The sequence below is a fragment of the Barbus barbus genome, assembly GCF_936440315.1.
Source record: "Barbus barbus genome assembly, chromosome: 7".
NCBI classification, from domain to species: domain Eukaryota; kingdom Metazoa; phylum Chordata; class Actinopteri; order Cypriniformes; family Cyprinidae; genus Barbus; species Barbus barbus.
In genome coordinates this window covers 5,753,646-5,775,067 of record NC_136735.1, presented here as the reverse complement: position 1 = coordinate 5,775,067, position 21,422 = coordinate 5,753,646, and the positions used below count along the sequence as shown (strand labels likewise).

General features: G+C 37.2%; 1 protein-coding gene across 1 annotated transcript in view; it reads right to left on the bottom strand.

The window, feature by feature from the left end:
• The window catches only part of LOC306873285 (polycystin-1-like), a gene marked incomplete at its 5' end in the record, with an annotated part of 89,397 nt that overhangs the window by 3,869 nt on the left and 64,106 nt on the right, over positions 1-21,422 (bottom strand). The window contains 21 exon segments of the mRNA XM_079422471.1: positions 414-734; positions 2,597-2,731; positions 3,933-4,220; positions 4,332-4,506; positions 5,757-5,882; positions 6,316-6,436; positions 7,729-7,759; positions 7,761-7,860; positions 9,427-9,566; positions 9,921-10,115; positions 11,536-11,738; positions 11,826-11,941; positions 12,698-12,770; positions 13,925-14,124; positions 15,975-16,024; positions 17,547-17,663; positions 17,762-17,888; positions 18,045-18,252; positions 19,226-19,369; positions 19,451-19,621; positions 20,317-20,512. Of these exon segments, the coding sequence (XP_079278597.1) occupies positions 414-734; positions 2,597-2,731; positions 3,933-4,220; positions 4,332-4,506; positions 5,757-5,882; positions 6,316-6,436; positions 7,729-7,759; positions 7,761-7,860; positions 9,427-9,566; positions 9,921-10,115; positions 11,536-11,738; positions 11,826-11,941; positions 12,698-12,770; positions 13,925-14,124; positions 15,975-16,024; positions 17,547-17,663; positions 17,762-17,888; positions 18,045-18,252; positions 19,226-19,369; positions 19,451-19,621; positions 20,317-20,512 (3,237 nt within the window).

Genomic DNA, 21,422 nt, shown 5'->3' with positions numbered 1-21,422 from the left:
ATAAAGGAAATTGCTGGGAACAACCTGGGGTAAGGTGCCCAATGGTAACAGCTCATAGCTCGTTCTTTGGAGTGTTTGACCAGCAACCATTTACTTACCCTAAGGTTTAGCCACAATCTTTTTGTGCCCTGCAAATTGCTTTGGATTAAAATAATCTACTAATGTACTACCAATCTATGGAAGGGAAAATGGGATTAGTGAATTATTGAGCTATTCAAGTTCGGTTAAAAAACATTGAATAAACAACAAGTGCCTCAGGTAGAATTATCTATTTGTGATTCCATAAACCTATGCAGAGTTAATAAATATATCAGATACATGCAATAAGACCTAATTCTTGACATGCTGTGTTGGATGCATTATAGACAAAAGGGCAGGGAATCTTGAGTATTATTAAAGTACAGTACACAGACCTCTTTAGCACGGCTTAGACCCATCCACATTTTGAGGCGTCGCAGGAACAACTCCACCATTTCATAGTCCTGCAGGTCAACGGCTGGACGGTACAGTTCCGCCCTTGCCCGACGATAGTTTCTTAGCAACGCAGAGATCAAAAGCCACAGCAAAACAAGTCGAAGGAGACTGAAGCTAATGTAGAAGATGAAACGGGAAGCAGTACATGGGGCGGAGCCACTGTCCGGTCGCCATGACAACAGTCCACGCCCATTAGAGCCTAGTAACTTCAAGCAAGTAGAGCTAACAGTTCCGTAGCCCTCCATGACAGAGTGGAAAAGCTAGAGGGGGAAAAAAGATAGTACTTGTCTTAAGATGTTGCTGAACTTAATACTGTTCTGGACTAAATCCAGAAAATAAATATTAAAGTTATTGATCAGAACAGATTGCTCTTAAGAGATATAAAACGTTCACTAATGGCTCATAATTGACCCATTAAATATTCTAGTTGAGTGAGGGAGATAATTTTACAGCCTCTTGCATCCGCTTCACCATTGTGTCAGAGTATTTTTTTTTTTTTTTTGCACTTTCTTTATGTAAACAGCCTAGAATTTCTTGGAATTTTAATTTAATAATTCAGGAGGAAGGAAGTGTGGTGTGTTCAGATCCAAACACAAACATGCATATACAAATGAGTACACAGCCACAGACAACTGAACCCACAATACCAGTGTATATGGTTAAGAAGTTGCTAGGGCACTGTTATGTGGTTGTTAAAGTGATGGTTGCTTAATGGCCCAAGTCAAAAAAGCCCACCCCCAAAACTCTATAATATTCTGGTCTATGGGATTTTGCAACTGCTTTAAAAATTAAAAGCACAACTCTCCTGCACTGTGACTGCAGTGGAGTCATTCAGATTCCTGGGCACCACCATCTCCCAGGACCTGAAGTGGGATATTCACATAGACTCCATTGTCAGGAAGGCCCAGCAGAGGTTGTACATTCTTCGCCAGCTGAGGAATTTCAACCTGCCACAGGTCTATCGTCTGCACTTCTATAACTGTCTGGTTCAGCTTAGCTACCAAATCTGACCTCAGAAGACTACGGAGGGTAGTCCGGACTGCTGAACGAATCATTGGTACAACCCTCCCCACTCTCCAAGAACTGTACTCATCCAGAGTGAGCAAAAGGGCTGGCAAAATCACTCTGGACCCCTCACACCCAGCACAGTCCCTCTTTGAATTGTTACCATCTGGTCGACGCTACAGAGCTCTGAGCACCAGAACGACCAGACACAGGAACAGTTTCTTCCCTCAGGCAATCCATCTCATGAACACTCAACAATAAACGTGGAACACACAACTATAATACATTATCCATTCACCACACTCACTAATTTTATTTTTATTTTCTCATTTCTAATTTGCACATACTTGACCTGTACATACATAGTTGTCTATATTATATATTGTGTTTTTGCTGCTTTGTACATTGCCTATTTGGTTAATTGTTGGTATTCTTTTATTATCTGTGTCCTGTTGCTGTCTTTCTGTTGCACTGTGGAGCTTCTGTCACTACAACATATTCCTTGTATGTGTAAACATACTTGGCCAATAAAGCTCATTCTGATTCTGATTCTCCTTAACAAGCCACATGATCTGAGACCAAATAGTGTGGAAGAAGCTGTGCCCTGATGTTTAATACATTAGTTTTGTGTGTGTGCCCAAATCCATCTGTATGAGTAAAAGCAATGGTGATGCTTGGCTTAAACAACTAATAACAATACCAGCTGGGTAATGCACAAGGTTACTTCAGCATGCCAAGTTTTACCTCCCCATGTAGGAAATTTGTAATTTAGGCAGATTCAAAGTCCTCATACACTCAGTTATTTACATAGTTAAAGACACGAACATTCAGTTCAGATAAATCATAGGCTGACGTCAAGGAGATGTGCTGCTTTTATGAACTCACATCCTTTATGCATCTAATAAATGTCTTCAATTATACTTGTTTCCGCTGCATTAGTAGGAAATTTGTTGATGCGCGTAGGTCACCGGTATAATCATGACAAAATGCATTATTCATTTTCGAGAAAAAACACTTTTTTCAGGTTTGTGTTTACCAAGGAACTATGAGTCCATGTGGTTTAAATCATTTTGCAGATGTTGTGCAACAGTGTGTGTGTGTGTCTGTTTGTACTAACCAGGTGTCCGGTGTGTGAGTATGCCAACAGGAACACGAGTAGAGTGACTGCAACTGTCAGAAGCTCCCAGAAAGATCTCCTTAGCGTTCTCCCGAAAACCCCCCATTCTCTCATGAAACGCAGCTGGTGTGATGCCTAAAAAGAGAGAAATGAAGTGAGTGACAAATAATGCCTCACCGGTTTGTATTTTCATGTCATTAATTATTGCAGAATTATTTAAGTTTTTTTGACTGTAGTAAAGCATAAAAATACTAGGGCTAAGGAATTGAGAAATTCTGCATCGATTCTTCCGAATGCGTCGCCATTCTCTCTGGAATCGATTCTGAGCTTAGTTTTTAACAGCAGATGCCACTGCATGCTTTAGAAACAGCCGTAGTCTGCTTTATTCCTGTTCCTTACACACACTTGAACCTAAAATAATCATTCATAAAGTTTGAAGCGAATTACAAGGGTTTTTACAGTGAGCTATGTTTACATTAATCTCGCGTCTTAAAAGCATTCTGAGCCAAGGTGAAATTATATGACTTTTATATGAACTAGTACAAAGCGCCATCTGCTGTTAAAAACTAAGCTCAGAATCAATTTCAGAGAGAATCGTGATGCATTCAGAATCGATCCATGAATCGCAATGCATCGATTCATCATGACAGCCCTAAAAAAACACCATGGAAGCCAGCAAACAAACTGGGTCAGAAACTGCAGAGTCTACCCAACCTAAAAAGCCTCAGCATCCATCTGAAAATCTCTATAAGCATGAGCATATTTAAACACAGATAAATCAACTCATCAGTTTACAGTGTAAGGCTCGACGCCTTCCATTTTTAATTGCGTGTGCTCAATCTGGCAACCTGCATGAGCATCGAGCCTGAGTAAGAGGGGGCAGGAGAAACAACTCTCTCCAATATTCTGAATTTGGACTGGACTGCTGGCTGTCAATATTATATACAGATCCTTTAAATATTTAGTGATATCCGGCCTGATGTGTATAGGGGAAGAACTTAAGGTGGGAATTTATAACTTTGCAGATGGGTGTCTGCATACAGTAGCATTTATTTAGCTGTCACGAACAAATTTATTAGCAGGACAATCCCGCTAGAATAACCTGAGGTTAAGTGCCTTGCTCAAGGGCACAATGGTTCATTTTTCTAGTTATCAGTTCTGAACTTCATCTAGCATGCCATCTCACAGTACTATTCCATATTTATAAGCACTGGAAAAAAATTTTTAGTAGAGACTTTGCAACACCATTTATTAAGGTGTGGCATTCTGCAGCTCCTACTGTAGAGCACGTTTCTAACAATGCTGAAGTTTATGGGTTTGATTCCCATTTGCTCACCTTGAGAACCAGTAGGAAGAGCAGAGTCGCACTGAGCTGGGTCAGAACCTGGTTCTGCTGAGCCAGAGGAAAGAAGTCCGTAAAAGTGTCCCGTTGTTGTAGAAATGACCCCCATTGGTGGGCGGAGAGCACAGAGCGGCTCAGGTGTAGTGAGATGATGCAAATGGCCAACAGCAGACTGCAAACACTTGCTACGTTCCACAAACGCAGGAAATAGCCACGCCCTTGTTTCCAAGCAGCCGCGCCCTCACGTACAGAGAAATAGATCACGAAAACCAGCAGGAGGAGCTGTGAGAGAAAGAAAGAACTTAATGAACCTCTGCCTTTCTTCAGACAGCAAAAAAGAACTGAAATAATAGGATCAGCCTTCAAAAGTGTTTTGTGATTGGCTGACGTTACCGTGAGGAACAGCGGCAGGTCCATGCCGTGACTGAGTGTGTGGAGGCTGCAGGTTTTGAGGTCCAGACTCAACTGAGCACGCTCAGATACAGGAAACTCCAGCAGGAACGTGAAGACGGCTAACAGATCGGTGTTGATGTTATAGAGGGGAAACTCCACGAATAAAATCCTGGTCCTGAACACAAACACACAAAGCATCAGAGAACAGTCATTCCCAGTACATTTACATTTATGCATTTAGCAGACGCTTTTACCCAAAGCGACTTACATTGCATTCAAGTTACAGTTTACATTTTTTTTTTTTTATCAGCTCTTGCTTTCTCTGGGAATCGAACCCATGACCTTGGTGTTGCTAGCGCCATGCTCTACTATTTGAGCTACAGGAACATCTCAGTATTGTTCCCTCCATTCAATGAGATAACTGGAAAATAATGTAGTAATATTTGTGCCATGCAATAATTGAGAAATCAATAATAAAAAAATCAATAAATAAAATATAATAAAACATGTTTATTATATTATATTAACATTTAATTGATTGATAAAAATATATATATATATAAAAATCAGTAAATAAATATAATATAATAAAATATGTTTATTATATTAACATATTTAATTGATTGATAAAAAAAAAAAAAAAAAAAAAAAATATATATATATATATTTTTTTTTTTTATCAATCAATTAAATATGTTAATATAATAAACATATTTTATTATATTATATTTACTGATTTTTATATATATATATATATATATTTTTATCAATCAATTAAATGTTAATATAATATAATAAACATGTTTTATTATATTATATTTTATTTATATATATATATATATATATATATATAGAATACATTTTTACATTTTTAAATAAAGCAATGAATTATGACATGCCTAAACCACAAAAATAATCTAATATAATACAATATATATAAAAATTATACATTAAAAGATTATGATAGGCATTTTAATATCTATTATAAAATTTTTTGCTTATCAAGCTGGTAATCAAAATTGTTTTTAATTAGTAAAATCAAATAATTTAATTGAAAATATTAAATAATTTGGTAATCTAGCAAGTATTAAAAAATTCAAAGATATTTTTATTAGGTAATCATTTCATGACTGATAATGGTAATACATTTTTAGCTCAGTTTTGAGAAGCCAACTGTTGTTCTTTTATACATTTATCCACTTATACAGCTTATATTTGAGGAAACCGATTTGATCAGTTTCATAAAAGGCCTATTGTGTGGTGCAAATGAGTGTGCAATAAATAGTCAATATAAAACAACTTCCCTCCAAAACAACTTCCTCCTCCTTCTTCAGTCTTGTGTTGAGCATCTCCTCACAAACTGATTAGTATGCATTAGCTGTATGCATTAGCTGTATATATCAGTGTGTGTGAGTTTATACTCACAGCGGGTCGAGCCACTGGTGTGTGTTGAGTTGTTTGATCAGAGCTCTGGAGTCCTGCATGGTCCTGTTGAGATCCTGCACGAATCCAGCGCTGCTGTAGACAGACACCTGCCCCCAGTGCCACACACTGCACACACATCAAACCTGCATGAGAATCTCACTGACATGCGAACGAGGCTCCAGAGCGCAGGAGAAAACGAAGACAACGTCGCAACCAGAAGACATGATCCAAGATCATCCTGGTTCATGACTAATTCATCTAGAGATCTGTACAGACTGACCGCACACTGATCCAGAAGCCTGACGGCCTCCAGTTTATTTGACCCTTGTATTCCAGAACAAAAAAACCAAGAGATCAAATGAAAAATTTGGATGACAATAGTTTTACAAGGGGTGTCAAGGAAGAACAAAGCTTCTTTAATCTTGTAGATTAAATTGCCTTGCCAATTGAAATTCACCCTTTTCCCCAAACCATGCACAGCTTCACTCTCCTGTGTAATGAATCCTGGGATTTTCAGTTTGGCCAAAAAAAGAAGACAAATGCATCACGTGACTCTCACCCGCTGCTTTGAGCTGTACTGATACTCCAGTTCTGCACCAATTCTGAGGCTGACTCTGCCCATCCAGCCGGGACACACCCAAACCACGAGGCTGCTGGGAAATAGCCAACGATGGGGCATTCTGGAAGACAGCAAGAAAGATGGGGGTCAAAGTTTATGAGTGATTCATACTTTTATTATTTGTTTCCAAAGAATGTATCAGCGTTGGGAAGGTCACTTTGGAAATGTAACGGGTTACAGATTACAAATGACCCTATTTAAAATGTAATTAGTAGAATAATTATTTCAATTACTTTAGCTAATCATGTAACTGATTACACTTGATTACTTTTCAGTAGTACTCGACACTGATGTCAGACTTTCCAAATCCTTCACCGCTTGAATTAAGATTATAATAATTCAATTTTAAAGCACAGCCACCACAAAATCATGACAAGAAATAGTATTAATAGCTATGATACTGTTTTTGAAATCAAATCTTTGCATAGCTATGACAGGAAACACTGGCATCTAACAATGCCTTTATGAAAAAAAGTTACAAGCATATACATAAACCCAAACAAGAAACAATATAGCTATCGAATAAGCATGTGTCCTATTCTGTATCCTAAACTCCTGAAACATTGCTGTCTCATATTTTAGAACAATCAATACAACTTGACAACGAAATTTCAAATCTCTCTTTCTCTGTGTGAATTTTTTTTTAACTGATTCAGATGTAACCGTTAACATTTTCATAAGTAACTGTAATTTAAATTACACATTTTTCTCAGTAACTGTAACTGATTACAGTTACATTTATTTTGTGATAATGTAATTCAGTTACATGTAACTAGTTACTCCCCAGCACTGGAATGTATGTAGTGAAAATTTAAATGAGCAAAGTTCAAAGTGCCTGAAGTGTATTCTGAACTTCTTACTCATCCACCTTATATGAATGTGTGTGCCTTTGAGGAAAAATCAATTTCAGTCAGAATGAAACGAGTCTCAGTCTGACATCAGCGCTGCTTGAACATTCTTTGTCAATCTCATTGTTCTCGGAACATTTCATCCATCTGCGAGTGCTGACCTCTCAACGACAGGAATGAAATCATGCACACTATCTTTATACAGCCTTATGCAAATCTAGGAGCACAGGACCAACAAAGGTAATAAAAGCAGAAAATGAGCCGCTTTATGTACGTAATGCCTTCCTGAAACAACAATATTCTGCTTCAAACTATATATTAAATAGCCATTTATATAATGAATGATCCTCTAAAGAATGTTTTTCTCCATAATAAGTTGCTTTGGATAAATATATATATAAAAAAAAAAAATATGACATAATATTTATTGTATTATATTTATTATAATATGATATATTAATCTATATTTTTATGAAGCGTCTGTTTTTATGTGGAGGTGGAGCACCTGGCTGAGCTCTCAGCTGTCGGAGGCGGGGGTCGACCTATCAGCAGGCTGCTCGTCTTCTCCATCAGGTCGGGTCCATCCAGTAACCGTGGTAACAGGGAGTCTGAGAGCCACGCCCACACATCTTCACGTCTGCAGACAGGATCAGACAAGTTAGAGACGTGTGTGTGAGTGTGTGTGTGTTACAAACGGACTGTGACGCTCAGAGAGGCTCATGGTGTGAAACAGCAGCCACCTGTCGAAAACACTACATCAACATACTGTCATCTCACCTCCCTCTGTCTGATCTCATACATCAGCACACACACACACACACACTTCTGTCAGACTGACTGCGTGGAGTCTGACCCGACAGATGGGTGAACAAGAGAAACAAGACAACACGGAAAGACTGTCAAAGTGTGCTGTTAGGCAGGATTCAGCAGTGCACCATATCCTAAAGAACAATATTAGTTTGTTTCCGCCGCTGAAACAACTTTTGTGCCGACGTAACCAAGATGGTGTGTGTGCAGATAAATTACATAAAGTATTGTTATTTTAATACTAATATTACAAAGACCAATATTAATGTTTAGTAATATTTAAAACAGCTTATATTTATGAATATTCAAAATAATAAATATTAACATAATTAAATATTCATATTTATTTATATTCACACTGATATCAATACTGCTATTAATATTATCAGTATTCATACTAATTTATAATACCAATTACAGTGACAATAATTCATATAAATAATATTAACACAGTAATGATAAATTATAATTAATAAATATATTATTATATAAATACTAATTAAAATTCTTAAAATGTAAATACTTATTAATATGAAGTTATATTAAGATGTGTTGACACAGGAAATATGCCGGCCTGCCAAAGCCGTGTCTAAAAAGTTTAAACAAGTTTTAAAAGGTTTATTAAAAATATTTATTTTAACTTTTTTAAATGACATTTTTAAAGTTTAAAATCATCTATTAATTAATCTATTATACATAGATGAAAACCTAACTATTAATGATACATTATTATTAATAATCACTTATAATTAAGAAATATATTAATTTAAATAATAATAATAATAATATAAAAAAAAAAAATTGTTGTAATTTATTAATATAAAATTTGAAATTAATATTAATTAGAAATTGCATAACACTTATTAGAAAAGAGAGGTTTGTCAAGATGTTGCCTTGCCAAAAGCTTGTCTAAAAAGTTTCAACTTGTTTAACACCCTTTAAATTTTTGGCTTTAAGCTTATTGAGTCAGAACGTTCTTTAATATCTAGTCTATATGCCCCTGTATCTGTCTGCTGCTGGACAAAAGTTGTGGAATGCTAATTGAGCTACATCTGTGTGTATGTGTGTGTGTGTGTGTGTGGGGGGGGGTGCACGTTTTTGTGACAAATGAGGACATACATTTGTATAATGACACAGGTATTACAAGGTGAAGGTGATTTTCAGGACATTGACCCATGTCCCCACTTTTCAAAACGCTTATAAATCATACAGAGTGAGTTTTTTTGGGGGAAAGTACAAATGCACAGTCTCCTGTGAGGGCTAAGTTTAGGTGTAGGGCAATAGCACATACAGTTTGTACAGTATAAAAACCATTACGCCTATGGGATGTCCCCACTTTTCACAAAAACAAACGTGTGTGTGTGTGTGTATGTGTGTGTGTGTGTGTGTGTGGTACCTGCTGATGTTGTTGAAGTGTTCTGTGAGGAAGTGCTCCTGCAGTTGAGTGTGGAGTCGTAGACGATGGGCGTCTTTGGCCGAGTCTGAGTAATTGAGCAGTAAAACCACCAGCAGGAACAGCATGTAGAGCAGGAAACCCTGTCAATCCGACACAAAACATCTATTATTCAGACACCCACTCCTTCACATTCACGAGCAGAGAGAAACACACGTCAATCACAGCTCAGAGAGTCTAATGAGAAGGAGCCCGCTCCTGTCCAACAGCCAATCAGAGTTTTCCTCAAAGTTCTTTAAGTCGAGCTGGCAATCACAGTGATGTTAATGGAGCACAGTGTGTATGGCGGCTGTCAGCCATGACAAAGATGTCCTCAATGGCTTTATAATAGGAGCTAATGCTGGAGTTGAAGCTATTTTGAAGTTAACAAAGGACTTCTAGGAAAATTATAGTTAGGACAAATTTGAAGCCTTTGTTCACTGAAATGACTGCCGTACCTTCAGCATGGTGTGCAGCAGGTGGACCTTGCGTGCCTCCTCTCGGGCCTGTGAGAGAGCGAACCCCTGCGGCGGCCGCACTCGAGGGATCCTCTGAACCACTCTCTCCACACGCGGACAGTCCACCAGCACATCCTGCTCCTCAGCTCTCAGACGACCCACGACCAAAGAGAAATACACCCCCTCCAACAACACCTGAACACACACACGAACACACACACAGCAGATTCAGCCAACACAGCTGCATTTAAAACACCACTTATTTCACAATGTATAATTTGTGTCATCCACACAAGTTATTTAAAAATATACACATTAATGAATATTAATAGCAAAATAATTAAATGTTCTTATTCATATTCACATTGATGTCAATATAGATATGAATATTATCAATCTAAGGCATGTTAATAAAAAATTACTTAAATGTTTTAATTGAACTATGGCCTAATCCTGGCTTAGTCTAAGCCCTGGCTGTGAAACCAGGCCATTGTATCATTATTTGAGTGTTTATTTGTGTCATCATGAGTAAATAAATATTTATGAAAATATTTTATTGTTCATATTGATATTAATATTATAGATCATCATAATTCATAATAATAATATAAATACAAATAATCAAACTTAATTATACATTCAGTAATTATATGTAATGAATATATTATTCATTTGAATAATAATAATCAGTTTGTTAAATATTAATATTTATTTGACATTTATAGTAATATTCACTAAAAAAGGAAGTTTGTCAAGACCAACTTTGACAATGTTGGCTTGTTAAAGTCTTGTCTGAAAGAAATAAGTGAAACTTATTTTACACAGTATCATTTTCACAGTGTTTCTTGTGCTATTAAAGGGGACCTATTATGCAAAAATCACTTTTATAAACTGTTTGAACACAGTTTTGTGGCCGCGGTGTGTGAAAACAACCAGCTTATATATATGAAGTTGTCGAGCTCATAATCAGAAGTGGAACTTATAAAGTTTGTGATAGTATGAGACCAGCTATGTTGTTATATTTATGGTGCTGTGCTCCCCATCTGTGTAATTCATAAACGCAAATTTATTATGCACAGTATAATCAGATGACTGACTTTGAAACCGAGTTTTATGTTTTGTGTAAAGATAACAGGCTTGTATTAATAGTTGAATGTTTATTTGCAAAAGCTAGCACTGCTAATGCCAGAGCTTGAGCTCTTGAAGCTCCGCCCTCTTCTCCAGGAGCAACAGCTCATTTGTATTTAAAGCAACATACTCAAAACAGCGCGTTTTGGCAACAAGCTGTAAAAATTGATCTGTGGGGTATATTGAGCTAAAACTTCACATATACGCTCTAGGGACATCAGAGACTTATTTTGCATCTTGTAACAAGGGGCATAATAGGTCCCCTTTAACATGAATACTAGTGGCAGTGTTTTTTTTCTGATCTCTTAAGGTTCACTACTAAAACTAAAAACACACACTGAAACTTAAATGTCAACTTCTATGAAGATGAGCTGATTTTTATTTGACATTGATTAATTATCAATTATTATCCCTGCTGAAAAAAACCCATACAGAAACCAGCCTACGCTTCCGTTTAAGTGTGTAGTGCTGTTGTGGGTGTATGTACCTTCAGAGGTTCGAGAATGAGGAATGACGACAGGAAACTGGCAATGCAGGAGATGAGCCACATCAGAGCCACGCCCTCGCTGAAGCTCCGCCCCAGCCACATTGATAGGCTGCTGGAGAGGATAAGCCCCACCCAGCTGGCCCACAGAGCAGCCAATCCACACAGAGGAGGAAACAGCCTGGGCTTACACACATCCGTCACCACTGAGAGAGAAATACACACACATAATTCAGCTGTTTGTGTCTATTTCTGAGGTAAATGTGGTTTTAGAAGTGTGTGTGTGTTTGTACCTGTGCATGAAGTAAAGGCAGTTTTGGGAGGGTCTCGTCTAAATGTTCCACACGGAACAGGTTCAGTCATCTTTTGCAGTAAAATCACCTCGGTCTTATCACCGAAAATACTGGAGCTAAACACAAACAACATTCATTCAGCAAGGACACATTAAACTGATCAAAAGTGACAGTAAAGACATTAATAATGTTACAAAAGGTTTCTATTTCAAATAAATGCTGTTCTTTTTAACTTTCTATTCATCAAAGAATGCTGAAAAAGTATCACTTTCCTCAAAAATAGTAAGTAGCAAAAACTTTCAACATATAATAATAATAAGCACCATTATTAATAATTGAGAACAAAATCAATAATTGATCATTTAAAATTGAAATAATATATCACAATATTACTGGTTTTACTGTATTTTTGATTTAAAAAAATTCAGCCATAAGAGACTTTTCAAAAACATAAAAAAACCTTTTGAACGATAGTGTATATGCTATAAAACATGTTTAAACAAAATTTTAATGAGCGTTCATGCACTTGATCAATGCATAATTCATGAATGACAAAAAAACCAGAAGAGCACTGAAGAACAACCACCAAATTTAGGATGAATCTGATGCCATTTCATTCACATACATGCTGCCCTAAATATACACAGCACAATAATGTTTTTTATATATTATTTTATGTCCCTTATATTATTTCTATTTGAATATTTCATTTTATGGACTTTTTAAATTAAATTTCCCAGTTGATATTAATGAAGTATTTTTTAAATCTCAAAGTGCGGGGCACGTTGCGACCCCACCAGATGCACCGCCCAAAGGACGGCCCTGTTTATAGACACTCTGAAGTGCAGATGAGAAACTGTGGTGTGACTTACAGATCACCCATGTCACTGTCTGTCTGAGACAGCAGCTGTCCATCGGCCAGAATGCGCTTGATTAGATCCTCATCTGTCAATCAAAACCAGCATCCAATCAACAACCAGCTCTATTCTTCTGGCACATGAAGTATACACTATATGTATACACTAAGTATATACTTAAAGGGGTCATATGTTGCAAAGATTAAAGTCTCAAACCCAAAGAGATATTCTTTATAAAATTTAAGACTCTGCCACGCCCCCCTAAAATGGCTCATTTAAACACGCCCCCACATGTCTACGTCACTGTGTGGGAATATTTGCATAACACCTCCCAAACGAATACGCAAAGAAAGAAAGCGTAACTTTTATTCTCGCTGTAGTATCGTTGCTGCCGCCATGTCGTGGAGACGCTTGTGAAAGCGAAAGTACCTTGTTTGGGCTTCCAAATGAGTACACAATTAGAAATCAGTGGTTAAGTTATATTTACAACACTGTTCCAGAACAGTTCAACCCAAATTAGAGTGTGTGCTGCGCATTTTACAGAGGATTGTTTCCTGAATCTGGGAGAGAGTAGCCTACAATGTGAACATTATGAATGGCTATAAAGTGGGGCAATTCCAACTTCGCAAGTAGAGTCTGGTGCTTCTGACTCACAGCCTGTAAGTATGTTTCGATATTTAAAGTATTTGCTACTGACTATTCAAACTTGAGTTTTGAGCAGTGTAGAGTAGTGCTTGTTTGGCGTTTCTCCGATCACAAATGCAGACGTGGTGTTATGTTTACACGGCGCGGTGTAACGCATAAAAAGACAGTATGAGTCATTATAATTAGTAAATATGTCCTCACTGAATGCAACAAATGCCTAGTTTAAAATGAGTTTTATTGGTTTCGTCTTGTCGCGCTGGGACATGGTAAGGGACATAACATTTCTGTCTCACGCTTGAGGTATTCGGCCAATCACAACGCACAGGATAGCTGGCCAATCAGAGCACGCCTCGCTTCTCAGAGCGATGAGCTTTGTAAAAATCGGCGCGTTTCAGAAAGGCGGGGCACAGAGGAGCAACAATAGTGTACAGTATGTGGAAAATAATGTGTTTTTTGAACCTCGAACCACGTAAACACATTGCATTACACCAAATACACAAAATAATGTTCTTTTTGGCAACATCATATGACTCCTTTAAGTACTAAGTATGGAAAAATAAACACAAATACAGGAGAGGACAGAGTTCAGCGTGTCACCTGAGGAGGAAAAGTATTTGTTCCTGTGGCTGTTGTCATAGATGGTATCCTCCTCATCGGGACTGAAGGGAATGTCCACACCCAGATGTCTGCTGCCCTGTCCTCTCTTGAGCCGAGGGGGGAAAACCGGCCCCATCTCCACAGACGGGTCGGTCAACACATCGGGCCAATCGCAGTCAGGAATACTCCACCTCTGAAGACTACAGCAGAAGAAAAAGCTCAGAGATTCAGTCTGATTCACTCGCTCATTCTCTCTTGTGCTGACTCACATTCAGTTGTTCAGACTCTGATTCATTTATACTCAAAGAGTCTCTGATTCACTCCTGCTCATGCATTCATTCATGCACTCACACACAAACTCTTGAAACGGATTCAATTATACTCACTCATTGGGCTATTGATTGACTATTTGATTCACTTACTCTCACTTAATTACATTCGTTCAGTCATTCACTCAGTAACTCACTGACTCCAATTAGTTCACACTCAGTTCATCACTGTTTGATTCACTTATGTGTTCATTCACTTTCTGAATCATTCTTTCATTCAATCGTTTACTCACGCATTGACTAATTTATACTCACTAGTTCAGTCATTCACTGACTCTTTGATTCACTCACATTCACTTAATTCTTTCACTTTTTGAGTCTTTCATTCATCTAATAATTTACTCACTAACTCATTGACTGTGATTCATTCAATACAGTCTTGCATTGATGGTTTCATTCACTTGCGCTCAATTCATTCACTTTTTGAATCAGTCATTCACGCATTAACTCTGATTCACACTCACTCGTTCAGTCATTCACTGACTCTTTGATTCACTTACACTCAATACATTCACTTTTTGAATCATTCACTTATTCAGTCAGTCACTCACAAACTCATTCAGTCCGATTCCTTCATAATCACTCATTCATTCATTCACTGACTCGATTCACTCATGCTCACTTTTTGAATCATTCACATATTTAATCATTTACTCACTAACTTGCTCAGTGAATTGGTTTTCATTCACTTATTCACATTTTTACACAATCAAGCCTTTATTTAATACCATTTATTAAAAATAATTTATTTAACAATCATTTTTACCCACCACCTATGGATTATTCAACATTGTTAAAAATAAAATAAATAAAAACAAAAAAACAAACCCAACGCATACACATACACACTACTCAATACCAGTTTATTCACGCCAGTGTTATTTTGTTATTATTTATATAATATTATAGTATGCATTAATATTTGGGGGTAGCTTTTTATTTTAAATTTTTCCATTTTCAAGTTTTAGTATTTAAAAAAAAAAAAATTTTTCTCAATATTTTTTTTTTTTTTAAATTTCAGTTTTAGGAAAGAAAAGGACTTTTCCTAGGAGATCTACAATCTCCTAATTGAGATTGTCAATAGAGTGTCAGTGGTTCATTTGAGAGATAGGTGGCGGTAATGCACTTATAAGCCTGCGATCCGCTGTAAAGCATGAAGAAGAAGAAGACTAATCACGAACCAGTTGTTGTGAACACGCTCAGGACAGTTGGATCGTGTGGCGGATCAGAGGTAAAAAAAACTATATAAATACCATTCAGTTTCTTGCACAGACCGATCGTTTTGTGTCTTTAGACCTCAATGCATCGTCATGAGCCGCAGGGTTTAATTTGGTTTTGTCTGTGTATGCTTTTTTTTCTCTCAAAGCCGTGAGTCCCATTGACTGCCATTATATGACTGAGAGACTGCAACATTTTGAGTTAAAAATCTTATTTTGTGTTCCACTGAAGAAACAAAGACATCTTGGATGCCCTTGGGGTGAGCAGATAAACATCAAATTTAAATTTTTGGCTGAACTATTCCTTTAAGCTTATAGAGTTTTTCATCTAGTTTCAGTTAAGAGTAACAACAGATTGACTTTAGCCATTTGTTGATTCTCACTCAGTTAGGCTAATCATTCACTCTTTCATTCAGTGTTGTATTGGATGTAAAGGATGTTTTGCATCCTGCAGGTCTGTGTTTAATGAGCTGTGCTTTAGCACTTCGGTGACCTCATGCTTACCTCTTAGTGGACGGCGTGGGCAGGTCAATGTTGGTCTCCTCTGAGTATGTCTGCAGAGAGAGAGAGAAACAGCACACGGTGAGCTCATTCCTCTGCAGGAGCACAATACACTCAGTTCATCTCAGGATACGTGTTTGCTGCCGTATATATATATAAATATCAGCTCATGCTGCTGTGCTTCACATTCGCTCCCCTCACAGTTCACGGCTGGAATCTAAATGAAGCTTCTTGTCTCAGTTTTGTACCTCATACTCCTTTAAACTGTCAAGTCGGTTCATCATGTTTTGCATTTTAATAAAAAGCAGCCTGGAAATGTGACATTCGGGGATGGCTGTGACAGACTCAACTGCAGCACATTCAAATGTTATGAAAACGACAAAAGCACCTTTCAAGACTCAGACATTCCTTTTCAGACTGTTTCATTTAGCTTGTCCTCCTACCGCACCGCAGAGAAATGGAAACAAATCAGCTATGACTGAGAAACATAATGATAAGAAGGTCTTGGTGAAGGTTTCTCTCGGCCTTTGTGTGTCTCTGCATCAATTGGAACACGCAAACAAAGTATTCGGCAAGCGCATTTCAATTTGCACCTCATGAAAGGTACGAGAGAAATGCATCTGGGTCTCTGTCAGAATAAATCAAAATACATATATTGTATTCTCCCTTTGAACAACACATAGACCTGCATCAGAGTCTCTCTAGCAGAAAATGTGTTTTAATCAGCTGTTATATCCCGCAGTGCTCGGGGTCAAACTCACAGAGGCTGTCAAGAGATAAATGATGATGCATTATTTGGACTATAAACTATTTATACATTATTGTAATTATGTGCTGCTTTTAACTAATGCTATTTTAATTAACAATCCAAAACAGAATCATTTACTACAATGAGTGTCTAATGAAATTCATCAATCAGTGTAATGTAAATATATACATACACACAAACACACACTTTAGCAAATACTTTTGTCCAAAGTAACTTATATTAACAATATTCATAGTACACAACGCCGGGGTTTAGTGAAGAACTAGATTATTAAACAATGTAGAAAAGGTGAAAAGAAGAGAAAGAGAAACTGAAATAAATAAATAAACAATTTTAAATCAATAACTAAGAATTAATAATTATAAAAAATACCATTTATAAAAATATATAAATTGAAAAATGTAAACAAAAATATTTGTTTAAAATAAACGTGAAAAATTAATGAACAGACAGAAATATAAATGTAAAATATAACAAAATATAAAAATTAACTTTTAAAATAAATAAATACATAAAAACAAATAAAAAAACAGTCAAATAAATGAGCTATTTAAGCATTATAAAAATACCATTTATAATACTTCATATAAAAATAAATAATAAAAGAACAAATATAAATCTACTTATAACCAATCAAAAACAAATTAATACAAAATTACTTCTAAATAAACAAATAAGTAAATGTAAAAATAATTGTTATATAAATAAATAAAATAGTTTTGGTTAGTGAGTTAGTAGTAGGGGTTTCTGCTTGTGGAGCAGTGGAAATCTCAGGTATGTACTTCTCCAACAGTATTTGAACGTACCTCTCCAGGAATGCCATTCAGCATCAGAAAAGAGCTTCCTGTCAGTGAGTTATCCAGGAAGTCGTCGATTTCTAGAGACTCCTGATCCACCTGAGGAGGAAGCTGCTCCACAGAGACCTGACCGTCATCAAGAACAGAGAAACAGCTTTTCATTTACTGCATCACTGCGGTGATGTCTGTACAGATGATCATGTGTGTGTGTGTGTGTGTCTTACCTTACTGCGGCTGAGTCTGAACAGATAGAAGACGAGCAGGTAGACAGGATAGACCAGCAGACAGCTCACAAGCCCCACCCACAGCGTCTCCGCATTCACCGAGACCAGAGCAGACACCGGCGTAGAGCTAAAACACACGTTCACACATTTAATCATATTTTTAATACAATATAGTAGTAGTATATTTTTATTTAATGCCATGTCAGCAAGTTATATTACACAAGATTTAGAAAAAATTTGAATACAACATAATTGCACAATAGATTGAGTGCCACTGCTTCACCTGTTGCCGTAGGAGACGGTGCCGTACCACACGGCGTTGGCCAGCATGCAGAGCTGCATGAGCAGAGCGCAGCAGGTCAGCCGCTGCAGCCGTGTGAAGGGGCTCCGCGGAGGACGCTCCCACAGCGAAAACCACACGTGACTCTCACACACGGCCCTCTGCAGCTCCCAGGACAGCAGCCGCGGCCACTCACGCAGCTCCGCCTCCTCTGCACACAGGAAACACAGAGTTAGCAACAGGAAGCTGGGCAAACGCTATCCGCGGACACTGGTGTGCTCTGGTCTTTCACTCATTTGTGCGCAGTAAGTGATGTGAACATGATGCAGAAGTGAACACTTGCTGTACTAAGTAGGCTAACTAGTTAGTATATAATACCTACCTAACAGCCCACTCCAGCTGAGCATAGTTGGGAGCTAGACATTTCAAATAAAGTAGAACGATATATAAACGTAATAATTTAAAAGTAGTATTTTTTTTTTTTTTGTAAATTTACACAATACAATTTTAGCTTTTCAAATAAAATAAAAATGAATTATTTTTAAATTATTTATTTATTTATTAATTATTTTATGTTCTGTATTATATATTTTTATTAATGTATAATGCAATTTTTTATTTTTATATTTATACTGAAATTAACTATTATATTTAATACATATAGTTTTTATTTTTGTATTTTACATCTCCATTTTAATTTGAGTTAAAATATTACAATTTTTTAATGTAATATAATTTTTTATTAATTGTTCATGTTAAACTATATATATAATATATATATATATATATAAAAAAGTATATATATATATGTGTGTACTTATATACACACACACACACCCTAATATCCATATGTGATGGTTATTTAATATTAAAATGTTATAACAATATTTAATATTGTATCTAACATTTCTTCTTTTATACTATTTTCTTGTTTTGTCAATGACATGCACATAATTGTATCCTGTGTTTTAGGTGTAATGTAATGTAACTTTTTATTAGGAGCAATGCATTACTGTTAATGTTCACAAACATTATGAGCAAACAGAGAATTTAAAGAACTTGATTTCCCCTTCTTAAAGCATTATGATTTGTTCTTACCCTTATTCGTCCTCTGAATATTCATGATCTTACGAATCTAATTACGAATCACAACAGGTGTTATATCTGTGGAGGCGGGGCTTTACCTGAGGCTTCCACCTCTATCTCGACTCTGCCGTCTGTTTTCTCGTTGTCCACTGAGAGCCATTCCTCAACCAGGAAGAAATAACTGCTGCCCGTCTGCAGGTCCTTCACCAGGACGTACTGGAGCAGCCATGCAGGAGACAGACCTGACAGAGACACAGGGAGACAGGGTTATCCTGACTGATCTGCCCCGCTCCACACTGCTCGTGTTGTTCATGAATCAGTGCCTTTGTTATCATGCCACACGCGGATCTTCAGCACGCTGCCCAGGCCAGTGTCAGAGGCGATGTGGAAGATGTCCAGGCTGTTTCGAGCGAACGCGCCGATGCTGTCCAGATGTCTGTGTCCACTGCGGCTCTCACTGCCATGAAGACTGATGCCCACATGAGCCGTGGTTCCTGGAGCGGGAATAAAACCATCTCAGTCAAGACAACTGGCAGTCACTCAGTGAGGGAATACAATTATGAGGAATATTCATCGCTCTAATGCATAAAACTGATGGAAATTCATTCATCGAGACTGACAGTCTGCTGGTAAGTGATCTGATGTAAACAAATCAGACACCGCCAGTGTTATTATAGTTAACTAAAACCAAAACCATAAAGAAAACCAAACATTTTTGTTACTTTAAATAAAGGTAACAATTAAACTAAAACATTAAAAAACATTTTTTTATTATTTCAGTTAGTGGCCAAAGCAAGATTTCTCATTTTAATATAGTTGAACTTTATATACTAAAATAAAAAAATAAAATAAAAATGATATAGACATGAACACAACACAATTACTAATATTTTATCTCAAATTAAAATGAAAATGTAAAATACAAAAATAAAAGCTAATTCAAATTATATTAAAAAATAAAACTATAATAGTATTTTAACCACACACAAATTTCACTCATGTTATGTTCATTGTGCTTCACATATCTACACTATTGATAATAGACAATGGCCCTTTTTGCCCGTAAATTGTCACACCTTACCCAACACCTGGATACGGTGAGACAGAACTAGTCAGTGGCTGCTCACTTTAATGTGGACGGTCAGACTTTCCTAACCTACTGATGATCTGCGAAGCATCTGCATCTCACCTGCTCCGTAGGCCCAGCCGGTCTTGACCTGGATCTCGTACTTGTACAGCCCGTCCTTCCCGCACAGCGGCACCACAGAGGCCCGTCTCAGGTCCATCTGATCCAGCTTGCGCATTATAGCACCGGCCACGGCGTAACACAGCAGTCCCATCACACACACCAACACCACCACCAGACTGCGAGTCACTGAACGCTCCTGACATGGATGAGATAGATGACACTGTTTATCACTATCCCTTCAACCAGCTGTCATCAGACCATACCTCCTAAACTATACTTTAATATAATATAATGTATAAATTAAGTTTAAATTAAAATGTATATATATATATATATATATATATATATATGTATGAGGGAAAGAATTATTTGATCCCCTGCTGATTTTTTCTGTTTGCCCACTGACAAAGAAATATAATTTTAATGGTAGGTTTATTTGAACAGTGAGAGACAGAATAACAACAAAAAAATCCAGAAAAACGCATTTCAAAAAAAGTTATAAATTGATTTGCATTTTAATAAGTCAAATAAGTATTTGATCCCCTATCAATCAGCACGATTTCTGTCTCCCAGGTGTCTTTTATACAGGTGAGGAGCTGAGATTAGGAAGACTGCACCTAATCTCAGTTTGTTACCGGTATAAAAGGCACCTGTCCACAGAAGCAATCAATCAATCACATTCCAAACTCTCCACCATGGCTAAGACCAAAGAGCTGTCCAAGGATGTCAGGGACAAGACCGTAGGCCTACACAAGGCTGGAATGGGCTGCAAGACCATCGACAAGCAGCTTGGTGAGAAGGCGACAACAGTTGGTGCGATTATTCTCAAATGGAAGAAACACAAAATAACTGTTAATCTCCCTCGGACTGGGGCTCCATGCAAGATCTCACCTCATCGAGTTTAAATGATTATGAGAACGGTGAGGAATCAGCCCAGAACTACACGGGAGGATCTTGTCAATGATCTCAAGGCAGCTGGGACCATAGTCACCAAGAAAACAATTGGTAACTACGCCGTGAAGGACTGAAATCCTGCAGCGTCCGCAAGGTCCCCCTGCTCAAGAAAGCACATGTACTGGCCTGTCTGAAGTTTGCCAATGATTCAG